The sequence below is a fragment of the Castor canadensis genome, chromosome 8 (genome assembly GCF_047511655.1).
Source record: "Castor canadensis chromosome 8, mCasCan1.hap1v2, whole genome shotgun sequence".
In the NCBI taxonomy this organism is placed as follows: Eukaryota; Metazoa; Chordata; class Mammalia; order Rodentia; family Castoridae; genus Castor; species Castor canadensis.
The window spans coordinates 137,943,843-137,959,041 of NC_133393.1; the positions used below are offsets into that span (position 1 = coordinate 137,943,843).

General features: G+C 38.4%; 1 protein-coding gene across 7 annotated transcripts in view; it reads left to right on the forward strand.

The window, feature by feature from the left end:
* Positions 1-6,051, forward strand: part of Ano4 (anoctamin 4) — a 391,963-nt gene extending 385,912 nt beyond the window's left edge. For all 7 annotated transcript variants that reach the window (XM_074084215.1, XM_074084216.1, XM_074084217.1 and 4 more), the window contains 3 exons: positions 1,118-1,223; positions 2,893-3,088; positions 5,277-6,051. In XM_074084215.1, the coding sequence (XP_073940316.1) occupies positions 1,118-1,223; positions 2,893-3,084 (298 nt within the window). In that variant the 3' untranslated portion in view covers positions 3,085-3,088; positions 5,277-6,051. The remainder of the gene's footprint in view (positions 1-1,117; positions 1,224-2,892; positions 3,089-5,276) is intronic.
* Positions 6,052-15,199: the final 9,148 nt, after the last annotated feature.

Here is a 15,199-nt window from a genome sequence, read left to right on the forward strand (position 1 = left end):
CTTAATTTCGACACCAGGCATTCATCATAAACATCACTCTAATGATACAATAATCATGACATATTATGTAGTATTGCATATCTAGAGACACTAATAATGATATGACATTGTGGTGATGATAATGATGATAGCTTTTATTTTTTGTAGCAAGTGGTATGTTTCCAAGTCATTCTTCAAAAGAAATTATTCTGTATCCTCATATGTACATCAATGCTGACCTTAAGGTTAGGTACTATCATAGATGTGAGCCTGAATAATCATTTTTATTCAGGCAAGGGAATTTGGAATATCTGTACAGCAGAACTGTTCAAATAACCAGTATTTCTAGATCATTCTAAATCTCTGAAGCTAATGAAAAGAACACTGGGTTGGAAACTATGACACTGAAGTGTGTCACTTCAGATTTCTCACCTGTGATGGTAAGAGTAAGGATAAAAATGCAATCACAAGAATTAAAGTTTCCAAGTAGGCACTCAACAAACATTTATGGAATTTGAATCTGACTCAAACGTTGTGGCTGAAGTACACATTGAGAAGGACTCTTTAGTTTCAAGTGGCAGAAACCCAGTATAAGCCAACAAGCCAAAAGAATTTTTTGGTTCAGGCAACTGGGAGAGTCAAGGAGTGACACAAGCTTTAGTAATCCCGGATCCCAAGACTGGAGCAGCTTCAGCAGGACACTGTCTCTCCACTGGCTCTGCTTGGTTCTATTGACTTTGTTCTTAAGCAGGTTCTCTCTCTCTTTTTCTCCTCTCCCTCCCCTTTCCTGACCGCCCCCCTACACACAACCCCTTCCTACAGTTTCTGGTGGCCACCAGCAGTTCCAGGCTTTTTACCCTTCTCTGGGCACGTGATAGTTCATTAGTAATAGTTCTAGCAGATAGTGATCAGGTATCGCTGAATAGTTTTTGAGCTGAGGTCAGAGGAGGGGTGAATTCTAACCAACCCCAAGAATGATTCCCCAGAGAAAAAGAGAGATTATTTTATCAGAAAAAGAAATGCCGGACAAGCAGAGCAACAGATAACTAGTCTAGAGAGCCTTTTCAAACTTTGCTCCCATGAGCGAGGACCACATCGTAGGAATGGAAGCCTGGGAAACCTTTCCTGTGTCTTGTAGGTACCGGGACTACCGGGACCCTCCGCATTCACTGGTGCCCTACGGCTACACACTGCAGTTCTGGCATGTCCTTGCTGCCCGATTAGCTTTTATCATTGTGTTTGAGGTAAGTTTTCTCAACAAATTCCTTTATTTCCTTGGACATAATGAAGTCCCTAGAGATAAGTGATAAGGACTTTCAATGTAATTGCCTCCAGAAGTAGGATAGTCATTTTATGCAACCTCTTTTTCTCTTTAATTATAGCATTCGAATTTTCCAATAAATACTTAAAAGTCTGTGGCTGATTGTTAATGAGCAAGTCAAGAATCATTGATCCTAAATTTAATATTCTAGGACATGGTTGCTAAACTTTAGGACAAATGAATTCTTAGAGATGCTGATACATCATAACTGTGATGTGCTTTTCATAATCCTACCAAGATGATTCTGACTCAGGTGGTGAAGGACCATAGTTTAGAAAACACTGACCTGGTATTACAATTCATACCTTTGTTGTGTGTCATAATGCCACAACTTACATCCAAGCACACAAATATGTATTCATTACCTAAAACTCAAAAGACTTATAAATAAAACATACTAGCAATTGCCTATATTATGTGTTAATAAAAAGATATCATCTATTTCCTTTCAGTCTTTTAGAAAATAGATGATACTTCTATAACTCTAGTCATACATGCAAATTTCACCTATTGTAATATTATTGGAGCCATATTAATGCAAGCCAAAGAAGCCTCTTGGCTTAGACCAGATAAGTTTCTTAAACCTTTCTGAGTTTATTATATCACTGGCTTTTTTCTTCACTCCAGGGAACTAAGAAAAGATAATACTAAGCTGTTTTTCCCTGGGAATTAACCAATGGCTCAGTCCCTCTTTAAAGATATTCTTAACTCTGTCTTAAAATTTTTCAGATAAAATAAAAAGGGGGTTTCATTAAATTATTATTTGACTTTTCACATAGAACTTTCTACTTCCTTTCAATATGTTCAATATGCTGTTATTATTTTAAAAAACTAGAAATATATATATATATATATATATATATATATATATATATATATATATATATATAATTTGTGAATCTGCAGAATCGTGGGCCATCTATGTGTCACCAAGTGGCCAAGTTTTAAGTAAAATGAAGGATCTTTAGCACCATCATTAAACATGATTTTATCTTTATTAAATACTTTAGAATTATAAGGACTTACCAGGATATATCAATGAACAGAAGTGACTATGATTGTAGAATTCGTACTATTTGTATTTCACATAAGGAATTTATACCAGTTTATTCACATGATATCTCTTCCTGAAATAACTCAGACAAAAGATTTTGTAAAGCATTTGGCATGTGCAAAGCATTTTTAAACATTTTCTTATAATTTTTGCAATGATACCTATTTTATACATGAGTGAATTGAGACTCAAGAAGTTAGTTCAGTGACTCATCCTGGGGTAGACAGATAGCTCTTCAGCAGTAAAAGCTACTGAGCTGGGATTTGCACCTGGGTTTTCTGATCCCATGATCCTATATTCTCCTGGTTTCCCTCCTCCCCTGATTCCTCCTCTCTTCCCTTGATGATGCCATCAAACCATGCTCAGTCCTCATCTATCTCCTGTCCTTTCAACACATACATGCCTCCCCCAAGCCCTAACCTCATCACACTTCCTCCACACCACAAAGGTCCTTCTTGAGCCAGTCCCCAAAGCTTGTCACAGCAAAGGATGGACAACAAACCTAACTTGGCTGTATTCTCCTCTGTTGTGTTTTTAGCACCTCGTATTTTGTATAAAGCACCTCATTTCCTATCTGATCCCAGACCTCCCAAAAGATCTAAGGGATCGAATGAGAAGAGAGAAGTATTTGATCCAGGAGATGATGTATGAGGCAGAACTGGAACGCCTCCAGAAAGAACGAAAGGAGAGGAAGAAAAATGGAAAAGCACACCACAACGAGTGGCCATGACCAGGTAGGTATGCTCCTGGTAGAAGCCACTCTCAGGCTTGGAGAAGCTGCTTTTAACTCCCTGAAACAAAGCTTACCACTGTTCCAGTAATAAGGATCCAAACAAGGTTCTTAGAAACTTCCCAAACCAGTTTCTTCAATAATTGCAATGAGATCTTCCCTTCCCACGTACCTACCATTCTTCCCTGCCTGCCTGCCAGACCCTGGCCTGGCAGTCAAGGGCTTTATGAGGTGGCCCAGGTGAAATAATCCCTTCCTCTCCATTCACCTCCAGCCAGGCTGTTCTCTTCAGTGCCCTCCACAGCATACCCCTTCCTTCTGTTTGAAGTTGGTCTTTCATCTCAGCCCACATGGCCTCCATCACCCATTCATTCTTCGCTCCCTGTCACACCATATCCTCTAAGGTTCACTTGACTCCTCTGCCCATGGAGATTCACTCTTTCTGAACTTCTCTGCTTGTTATCCTTAGTACCACATTGAAATAGACTGATTTGTATTGTTAATTGTTAGTCATCAAATACTTATCAGGCTTCCTCAGTATCTTTAGGGAACTTTCTACAGATTGCAATTCTTCTTTTTCCAACTAGCTAGTTAGTTGTACATGGCACCTACTAAATGAACATTTGATTAGTAAAGATTGGATGGATTTTAAGAAAACAATGTCCCCACACACCCTATCCGAAAAAAAATTCTGAAACTTTTGATAGCAAGTCAGTTATTAACCTTGGACAAGTCACTAAACTTCTCTGGGCCTCAGTTTGCTCAGTGATAAAATGTTAAGATGAGCTCTGTGCTCTGATACTCTGTGAGTCTAATATTATTACAAGAGTTCTTTTGCCTTTTTTGCCCTTTAATTATTTTACTGTGGTCAACAACTAACTTTGAAAATGTTTCTGAAGGAAAAATGAGATATATAGGGAAAAAGAACGGTTTTCATGTTTCCTATAGACTCATATGTAGCAGATATTTGCAGAGCTGTTTGTTGTTAAGTTAGTAAAGTTGTATCAACCTAGCTCCCTGTTACTAGTCCAGGAGGTTTATGGGTTGGATAGGGAGGGAGGAAACAAGCTAGACCCAGCTATTTGGGAGGTAGAGTCAGGAGGATAGAGAGTTGGAGACCAACTTAGGCAAAGTTAGCAAGACCCTGTCTCAAAAACAAAATGCAAGCAAAAAGGGCCTGGGGGCATGGCATAAGTGGTAGAGTGAAAGAGGCAGTGGGTTCCATCCCTAGTAGCCCACCCCCCCCCCAAAAAAAAAAGTCTACAGGAATAAAAGTGACATACAGGTTTTGAGCACTGGCCCTGTACTCAAGTCCAAAGTAAGCTCTGGCTTCATTAAAAACAAAAGATGTTTTCCTACTTAGTAATTTTACCATTTCTCAGATCTGCTATTTGTGATGTGACTTGTGTGAGCCTGCCTCCAGGACAGAATTAGTACGCAGCTCAAATAAGGCTGTGCGTGGGAGCCATTTACCAAGCAATAAAAGGCTAGAGAGGACTATCTGGGCTTTGTATTATTGTCCAGTGTCGTGTTGTCATCTGCCAGATTCTGTGCCTGGCTTTTCCACTCTGTCTGTGTGACCTAGCACAGGTTTGCAAAGGTAAGGAAGTTGGAGCAAACAATACTTTAGGAGATGTTCTGACTTTGACCTTCTGAGGTTCTGTGATTTGCACCAGCCCCCTGGCCTCTGACTCCTACCCATTCTGATCATTCTTTGGAGGAGAAAGGCTGACTGTACCCAGAAGGCTTTGGGTGAGATGGAAGGTAAGCGGTACTGCAGAGAACTGCTCCTGAGAGCTCAGCAGCCAGAGATCAAGGCATAGTGTCCACACCTTAGGGCTGCAGTGGACAGCAGGGCCAGTTAACTGATCATTCGGGTTTCCTTCTGGCCTCCACCAGGACAGGCTTCTTTCTTCCCACTTCCCATTTTTTTGCTCAAAAGCATATTTGTCTGCCTGTCTCTATTCTCACAGTAGTTGGCAGGAGGTCACATGGCTTCATCCTGCCTTTCTGACTCAGTACATTCATCTGTAAAGCAGGTGTAATAATGGTTATACTGTCCCTGACTTGGTTTGCGTTTATAAATTTTTCAAATGCTGTTGACACATGTAAATACAAACCATTGCAAATCCTCTTGGTAAGCCAGCCTGTGTGCATGAGACCTTGATGCCTTCTTTCTTTCTACTTTCTAGGTAATCATTCATTTTCAGGCCACGTACCTGAATTTTGTTTACTTCTCCCAGCTGTGCAAAAGCACATTGAAGTGAACGACTAACAGTGTGACCACAGAGCATGCCGCAGACACGGGCAGCCGCAGGCAGGTCGGCACCCAGTAGAGGACTGGCAGGGGAGTCTCGCTGCTGTGAAGTCACGTCGCAGCCCAGCATACAATTGCTATCAATCCATAGACCATTCTTGACCAAGCAAGCATGCACATTATGGCAGTTACATTCTCAAGTTTTTAAAACCGAGGGGAACTTGTATACCAGGCCTGTTTTTCAGCCTGTTTGCTACCTTTTTTGCATTTGATCCCATGTGAATTTTACAGACACTGGGCTAAAAAGGTATTTGGACACACATTCCTAGAATGTTATCATATGGTCCTAGTTCCATGTCACCAAATGACACAGACAAGACCCTGTTTACAACTTTTTCTTTCTTTTTTCTTTTTAAATTCAGATCTTTCTGAGGAGATGATTATATATGACATATCTATAGCTATGTGTATGGCCATAGATGTATTTCTGTGTGTACATATGTATAGTCATGTGTTCCTACATATGTACATACAAATACAGAGATATATAAAATACATAGAAATTCCTTACTTGTACATAGCCAAAAAAGTACCAACACGAATGACTAATTTTCACATTTAAATAGTCATCCACATGAAGCCATGTTTAATGCTTGTATAATGCAATGCAATAAAATTTAAAATAAATTTATGCACCTGGAATATTTTCAGCTGGCTGTTGGCAAATTCTGTTGTATTTTCTTCTCACAGGATAAGAGGAAGCATAACAGAATGGGGGTTTTAAGTCGGTCTCTAACTCCCACAGTAATAAGGAGAAATTACTGCACCCTGCAGGAAGACCATGCTTTTCTTCCGCCCTCCCACCTTCTCCATTTTGCTTCCTATGCTCCCTTCCTGGTTACCAAGCATATTACTCAGAAGTGACTATGAAGATCTTGAAAAATATCAGCACAGTTTATGAGGATATATGAAATATACTCATTGATACTGACAACACTTTTTTATTTTATTAGGATATATTCATTTTGGGAGGGGGATTCATGGTGACATTTCCTATTAGACTTACATTGTACATTAGTTACATAGCCCCCCATGTCTCACCCCCTCAATCCCTTCCCACCCCACTTAAAGCAATTGCAAGAGGTTTCTTAGTTCTATCCCATATAAGTCTATGAAGTCCATCAATCATATTCCCTCACCTTAATTTCCTTCATTCACCCTCCCCCTCCCACTAGTACCACCATATACACACTGTACCAATTTTACAGACCTATCTTTCATAATTAATATTTAAGTTGATGTTCAAAGGGATTTCTTAATGTATGCCCACTATGGGTGTACTTTACTTTGGTCCATTCAACCCCTTCCATTATTCTCTCTTACCCCATTACCTCCCATCCCCCATTTTTCAAGAGCCTTCAATACATATCCTTATATCTTCTGCCTTCACAGATCTCGTTTTATGATATTACAGATGCTCTGTCACTCTCTTTTCCTTTCCCTCTTTCCCCGAGTTCCATAGAATAGTTTCACTGTTACAAACATGTTCTACATCTGAGTTTGTATATGATCATGCTTGTTTTTGTGCATATGTTTATCTTTTGGATTTATCCTCCATGTATGAGAGAAAAACGTGGTCTTTGTGTTTCTGAGCCTGGCTTACTTTACTTAGCATGATGTCCTCCAGTTACATCCATTTACCTTCAAACCACATGTCATTACTTCTTATGGGTAATACTCCATTGTGTATATATACCACATTTTCATGATCCATTCATCAGTTGTAGGGCACCTGGGTTGTTTCCAAAGCTTGGCTATTTTGTGAATAGTGATGAAATTGAACATCAGTGTTCAGGTGTCTCTATTTTATGCTGACTTAACGTTCTTAGTGACACCCAAGAGCAGTATCACTGGATCATATGGATGTTCTATCTTTTTGAGGAATTCAGATTCCTCAAAATACTTTTATGACTCCGTCTACTCATACACTCTGCTAATTCTAGGAAAGGGGCTGTTTGTTTGGGGAAAGGAGGAAAATATGTTGTAATTAATAATCTTCCAGACATGGAGAATCTGTCCAAAAGCTTTTCAATTTATTTTCCATTATATGTATTTGAGATGCACAACACGATGTCTTGCTATATCTACACGAGGGAAATGAGTACTATAAACAAATTTACATATCCACACTGTATTAGTCCATTTTTGTTTCTGTAACAAAATAACTGGAGTTGGATTGTTTATAAACAAAAAAGAGGTTTATTTAGCTCACAGTTCTGAAAGCTGAAAGTTCAAGATTGGGAGGACCCATCTGTTTGGCCTCTGATAAAGGAACCATTGGTTGTAACACAACATGGTACAGAAGCAAAAATGCAAATAGCCATGTGCAGAAGGAAAAGAGATCACATGGTAAGATAGGAAACCAGAGAGATCCAGGTGCCTGGCTCACTCCTTTTATAGCAACTCACTCTCATAGGAACTACCTGGGGTCCCACAAGAACTACATTAATCTCTTCTAATGACCTACTTACCTTTCATTATGCCCCACCTCCTCAACACCAACATATTGAGGAAGAGCTTTCAGCACATGAACCTTTGAGGACATACTCATACCGTAGCAGTCACTTTCCACAGTTACTTGTGTGTGTGTGTGTGTGTGTGTGTGTGTGTGTGTGTGTGTGTGTGTGTGTTGTGTAGAAGAGAAAGAACAGAGAGAGAGAGACAGAGAAACTTCAACAGTTGGGGGAGGTAAGAGTGCCTCCATTACCATGTCCATCAAATACTGTCTCATCTTGACTGTGGAATCACTTGAGCTGATATCCAAAGACCCTGTGCCCTTTGAGGTAGAATAGTCAATCTGAATGGTTTGGGGCAGGCTAGAACTTCAACTATTTCCTATTTTCAAGCACTTCCTCTGACCTGACATTCCAGGGAGTGAAATACTAACTCTAGCAGGGCCTGAAAGAAGGACATGCATTTTGTGGATACTGAAAGACAAGAAGCAATTAACAGTGTTTGCAATGATTGGATAAGAAGTCTGTGAAACATTTCAAGCCAGCCCTGGGGAGAGGAGTTTCCCAAGAAAGACTCAAGAGATGCTCCAAAAAGACAACTTGTCCTGCTGACTCACACTGTAACTTGCTGTTGCTATGGTCCATGAGTCCTGGGATCTGAAATATCCACACTGCTTTCTTACACCCCAGTGCAGGGAAGGAATTACGAACTCCCCTTGTGTTTGGTGGGCCATGAAGGTTCAGTGTAGCTAGAGGACCACTCAAGACACCGATCTGAAAAAGTAAGTGGATGTTAAGCTCCACTTTCTACCTGCTCTGAGCAGAAACTGAACCGAAGGCAACTCTGTGGCCAGAAATTGTTTTCTGCATATGGAATTCTGCCTTTGCTATTCTAAGTGCCTCTGGTAATGACAGTCCCTGATACAGACCTAACATCTAATTCTTTTCTTTCCTTCATCCCTTCCTCTCACACTTCCTTTTCTTGCCATTATAACAGTAAATGTATTCATCCACTGTCCCTGTTTTTAGTACAAGGACCATGAGGTGAATAGCTTAATTTTTTAGATGTGGGGAGTGAGAAAAGAAAGCAAGTTAAACGGGAATTTCTTGGAGACTTTGTCAGAATTAAGATGTTTACTGGACATATTTATGAGGTACAGTGTGACATTCTAGTACATATTTACAAAGTGTTCTGAGCAAATCAGGGTAATAGTTCCATCTTACCACTACTTTGAGCTTGAAGCCTTTGAGCTCCTTTCTTCCAGTTACTCATAAAATATAGATTATTGCAGGCTATTGTATTGTACCTTGTAAATATGTACAATTATTGCATGTTAATCTAGAAAATTTTTTAAGTGTTCCAGGAGATGGAAATGTTAACTACTCTGATTTGATTACTACACATTGTGTGAAAATACCTAATTATCACACTGTATGCCATAAGCAACTAAAATAATTTAAGAGCTTTTTTAAAAAAAATTGGATGAATGAATGCAAAAACAAGCAATATTGCCAGCAAAGTGTTAGCATTTTTTCTGGTGAACTCGTCTTCTCAATCTTGACAGTAGAATGTTTTTAAAATAAGGCATAAATGAGCATACCACAAGCTGAGGATTTGTTAATCTAATCTTACAAGTCTTCATAAGAATAGAGTATTAGAAATATCCTACTTCAACACTATAATCTTCTTTAAATCCTCAGCCATTTGGATCCCTCAGGAAAGTAATGATTCCAAATAGAGTTATTCAAAAGTTAGTAAGGAAGTTAAGTCTTGGAAGTGGCAACATTTTTTGTTAGCTGATTTTTAAAATGGAAATTGTCCTATATGTATACTGGAGAGATTGCAATTTTATCTAGAAGTCAGAGAATACCTCACTTAGAGGGTGACATCTAAGTTAGACCAGTAGGAACTCAGGGCAGAGAATGAGCCAGATGGACACCAAGGAATACAAGGAGTTCTAAGCAGTACAATGACCTTGAGACAAGGGTGTGTTTTCATGGATTTAAGAACTAGAAAGGCCAGTATTGCTAGAGTGGAGGGATAGAAGTCAAAGATAATGGGGGGTCAAGGTGTTAGGGTACATTCTTCATGTACATCCTTCAAGCAGGCAGACCACAAAGTGGGACAGACTATATCTTAGTTTCTCAGTCCATGCCTAACCCTTCTAACTTACTAGTCACTCCAGTCACCCCTCATTTCCATGAGGAGTAAGAAGTAAAGGGGCAGAGAGAAGTAAAGAACATTATTCTGTCCCTCCACCTGGATGGATATATCAGCACTGGAGACTCTGTACACCTAGGAAATAGTTGTGTCTATTTATACACGTAGGCACATCACTTAGAAGTAAAGCTAAGAGAAGATAAAAGTCACCCACAGAAAGAGAATCATTTTTTTGAAATCTTTTAACTACTCATTGCTAAATTAAAGTAAATATCTGCAGGTATGAAGAGTCAGCTTGACAATGATGCACAGTGCAAGTTTTAAGCAAAGGCTTAGGAATTCAAGATTGAACTTGGTTGTGGTGGAATATACCCACAGTCCCATCTACTTGGGATGCAGAAGCAGAAAGACCATGAGTTCAAGTCCAGCTTGGACTACATACAATTCACAGTTGGAGAAATGCAGGTAGATACATTGCTATCCTGAAAACTGCAAGGGCTTCTATGGCAGCGCAGCATGCAGCTCACCCTTTGAAAGGCAGCTGGAGGGACACTCTGGGCTTAAATCAACAATTTTAATAAATTTCTGAAACCTAAAAAAAAAGTGAGGAAAACGATACACAAGCTGGCTTCTAACAATGGAGCAGGTGTTTTTCAAAGATCTGAGACATGGACAAATAGTGAGCAGACCAAGGAATGGTGGTAACACACAAAACAACAGGAAAGCAGAAAAGTGGCTTGTACATGTAGCAAGGCCCACTGGGAGGCTCCGTGGGAAAGGCCTATGTAACACATGAAGGAGAGCGACAATAAATACTCCCAAGAAGCCCACAGGGTAAGGGATGTGGGTTTTAATAGGCAATGAAGATGAAGAGCTTTCTGAGCTTTCCAGCATGTGATCCCCAGACTAGAAGCAACATCCTCTGGGATATGATGAGAAATGCAAAATATTTCTCATCATTTCCCTGCCATCCCAGTACTACTCAATGGGATACTCTGAGCATGGGGCTCAGCAACCTGTACTTAACCAGTCCATCCCGGTGATTCTGATGTGCACTAAAGTTTGAGAAGCTCTAGAAAAGAATGAGATGCTCCCAGTGTCAGAACACATTATCATCCAGAAAAAAAAGAATGAAGACCTAGATTTAAAGAGTTGAGAAAAGCAGAACTGAAAAGAATCCTGCACCTGATGCACAAGTGTAGAAGTGGAAATGGAACTTCATGAGTAAATACTATCAATTGATACCCAATACCCTTTGTAATCCAGCCTAAACAAGGGTAAGAGGTAAAACAGGCCTTTTAAGATGAATAAATGATTAGAAAATGGGAATGCGTAAGGAAGTTCACAATTTTCAAAATACTCATTCCTTTGTTTAATGAATTTAAATCACAGAGATATAATCTAACCTTCACAGTGGCATGTCATGTAGAATCTCCTCTCTATGGAAAATTTGCCCAACTAATGACTGAATGGATCAGAAATAAGTAAGTACTTTACACAAGATGGCAAATAGGTAGGACAGAGAAGTGGAAACTTATTGCCAAGGAGGAAACTTGGCAACTGCTTCTTTTATTATCCTTCTCCATATTGGGTGATTGGGTAGGAAGAATATCATCTTTGGTACCTACATCTTTAGCTTATCTATGCACTTAATTTTATACCCCACAAGCAAATTATAACCTTAATATATAAAATATAAATTTAAAATTGCAATTTTATATTTTTTCAAGACTATGAAATGTTCAGGTTAAGATCTTCCACTTCTTGTTTGAAGTACTATTATCAAAAATTATTTGGAATAAAATTCAAATTGAGCAGAAACGTTGATTTTTTTTTTTTTTTTTTTACTTTCTTGGATTAGTTGGCTTCACATTACTACAATGAGATACTGGAGGCAACTTAATTTATAAAAAGAAAAGACTTATTTAACTCACAGTTTGGGAGATTCAAGTCCAAGTTTGGTTAGCCCTATCAGTTTGGTTCCTTATGATGGTGGAAATCATGGCAAGAACATGTGTGGAAGAAAATATATGGGAGCAGACATAGAAAGAAGATAGATGGGATTTGACAATCCCTTTTGAAGGAATAACCCAGTGACCTAAGGATCTCCCCAAAAGATTCTACCATCCCCTCATAGACCAGTCTGCAGATCAAGGCTTTGATCATTGGACTTCCAACCAATATTTAAGCCATAGTATTTGTGTTTTCAACTACAGTATTAACTAGCTAAAACATAAAATATCCTTCGTGACAAAAGATTTGCATGTATATTTGCTTGTACTTTTATACCTTATACACTTGATCTTAGCCAAAAGGCGGAGAAGCAATTACTTTTATACCTTATATACAGCACTTAGAAAGAGTCCTTTTTGTGGTAAATAGGATAGTAATGTCTTCCTATAAAGGCCGGTAAAATTAATTTTATTAATTTAACACTTACCCCAAGAAAAGACAACTACAAAGGTGCTTATAGAGAATTTAATCAGCAAGTTGAAAACTCAGATCTTCCAGGATGTTTTATGCTGAAATGTTCAATATTCTCAAGACTTTTATAAATGTGGGTACAAAACTTAAATCTAAAAGAGTACAAGAATTAAATGACCATTACTCGTTAGACTTTTTTTTTTTTTTTTGACAGAGTCCAGGGCCTCACTCATTCTAGGCAAGTATTCTACCACTGAGCTACATTTCTTTCCCCTCAGTTGATCATCAGTAATCTTTATGGGAAAACCCAGAAATTCCTATAACAATCAGTTCAAAGGATTACTTGCCCCATCTCAACCTCAACCCCATCCCATGTAGCTATATCATGGACACTCCATTTTTTAAAAATTTTACTTTTGGTAGGGTTCATAAATAAAATGAAATTATGAACTATTGACACTCATATATTTAATACTTCCTTCATCCTAATGTGTCAATATTAGAAACCATGAAGAGACGCCAAACTGCTCAAAGACCAGTTATTCACAATTCTATGCTCCTCACTATTTTCAGAATTCTATGAAAATATGTGGTCATTACTCTGCATCATATGCTAGTGGTATTTTCATCTTTGCCTGTAGATGAGAAAACTCAGTTAAAAACGTCAGGGTATTTTCCTGAAGAAACACAAGAAGGCTCTATGACTTCAGGAAAAAAATTGCAGCCTTCAGGGTTCTCAAGCTACACACTGTTGATGTGTTGGCCTGACAATTGTTTTGTTATGGGGGAGGGAGGCTGCCCCATCCCCTACAATGCTTAGCACCTTCTCTTTATTCTCCTCACTAGGTGCCAGCTGCACCCCTCCCCCCACTATGGCCACCAAAAATATCTCCAGACATTTGCAAATGTCCCCCAAGGAGCAGCATGGCCATCCTGAATCCCACTGGGGAGAAAATGCATAAAGTAAATAAATGAATACAGATTTGTGCTGTTTTACATCTTACGTATGAGTTTTTCATTTCTCCATGGAGTAAATATTACTGATCAATTTCTTTAAAGTTTACCTTCTCTCTTTGTTAGAATAATCACCAATTCCTAACCATATTTTAATATTTCTAAGGCACACATATATTAGAGAAGGCTCTGTCTCTACATCATGATAATGTAAATTATTACTAGCTCTTTTTTTTTAAAAAAACTGGTAAATTACTTTTGTCTCAAATTTTGATTACCAATCATAATGAAATCCTAAGTAACACTATTTGAGTTAATAAAGCACTATTCTGCCAAAGAGCTCAATCTGATCTTTCATACTCACATTATTTCCTTGAGGTAGGCAGGAGTTTAATGCTATCTACCACTATTAGAGGGGTGAAGGGTTAAGTTCAAGGGTGTAGAACTTATCAGCATCAAACAGACATTGGCAGACAACTTGCATAGCTTTTTCTCCCACTAAGTTTTTCTATCATTCGCATCTTTATTAGCATATAATAGTTGTACATGGAGCAACTATTATATTACATATTATAAATATGTAAGTACATATTTATATATGTACTTACAACCTACCTTAGATTCACACACATCCCCATCACTCTCCCTAATCCCTCCCTTTCCCCTTAGAACAATTTCAACAGGTTTCATTATTTTATTTTCATGTATGAATACAAAACATATCCACCACATTTGCCTCATTCACCCTTTCCTTATGCCCTCTCCCCTCCCACTGGTACCCAGCCCAGAAAAGACCTGTTTTACCCTCTTGTCCTTCATTTTTTAAAGTGTATGTTGCTAGTCATTGCAGACATATTGTGCCTTAATCAGATTAATCCCATAATTACTTACTCTTTTCTTTATCACCTGCTGCCCTATTATTCAATAGCGTACAGTGTATTATGTATTATATTCATATGTAGATGGAATGCTTCAATATTGTTCACTAAGGTCCTCTTTCCCTCTCCTGCCTGTCCTACCTCTTGTCCTGTTAGACCCACTAATACAATCTTGTTCTCTCTTTCTCATATGTGTGTGTGTGTGTCTAAAAGACCATATATGTACTTATGTGCACATTTCACTTATAGGTCTAACTTTCACATATTAGGGAAAACATATGATCTTTGACCTTTTGAGTCTGGCTTACTTCTCTTAACATGATGCTCCCCAGTTCCATCCATTTACCTGTAAACAACGTAATTTCATTCTCCTTCATGGTTAAGTAATACTCCATGTATATATATACCATATTTTCCAAATCCATTCATCAGATGTGGGGCATCTGGACAGTTTTCAAAACTTGGTTACTTGTGAATAGTGCTGCAATAAACATGGGTGTGCAAATGACTCTATTGTATCCTGCAGCACAATCCTTCAGGTATGTGCCCAGGAGTGCTCTCCCTGAATCATATGCCCCTCACTAGGTTTTTGTGATTTGAAACAACTAATAGCAAATTATTTACTTACATTACAATATATTAACATTTTACCCTAATTTGGTTTTGCCTAAAAAATTTAAAAATTAAAATAAATAATTTTAAATTAATAACATATCACTTACTTTCTTCAAAATTCTATCTGGCACTACACTTGTTTGGTTTTTTTTAAGAGACACCAGAGTGACTATGTGTCTGTAAAAGTAAAATATTGATAGCTCCAAATGCACAAAGATATACTTTATATTAAGGAAAATAGACAAGAATGGGAGTATCATTTCTTATTAAGAATACATGGCATAATCCCTGGGCAGTTAGATAAGAGGAAAAG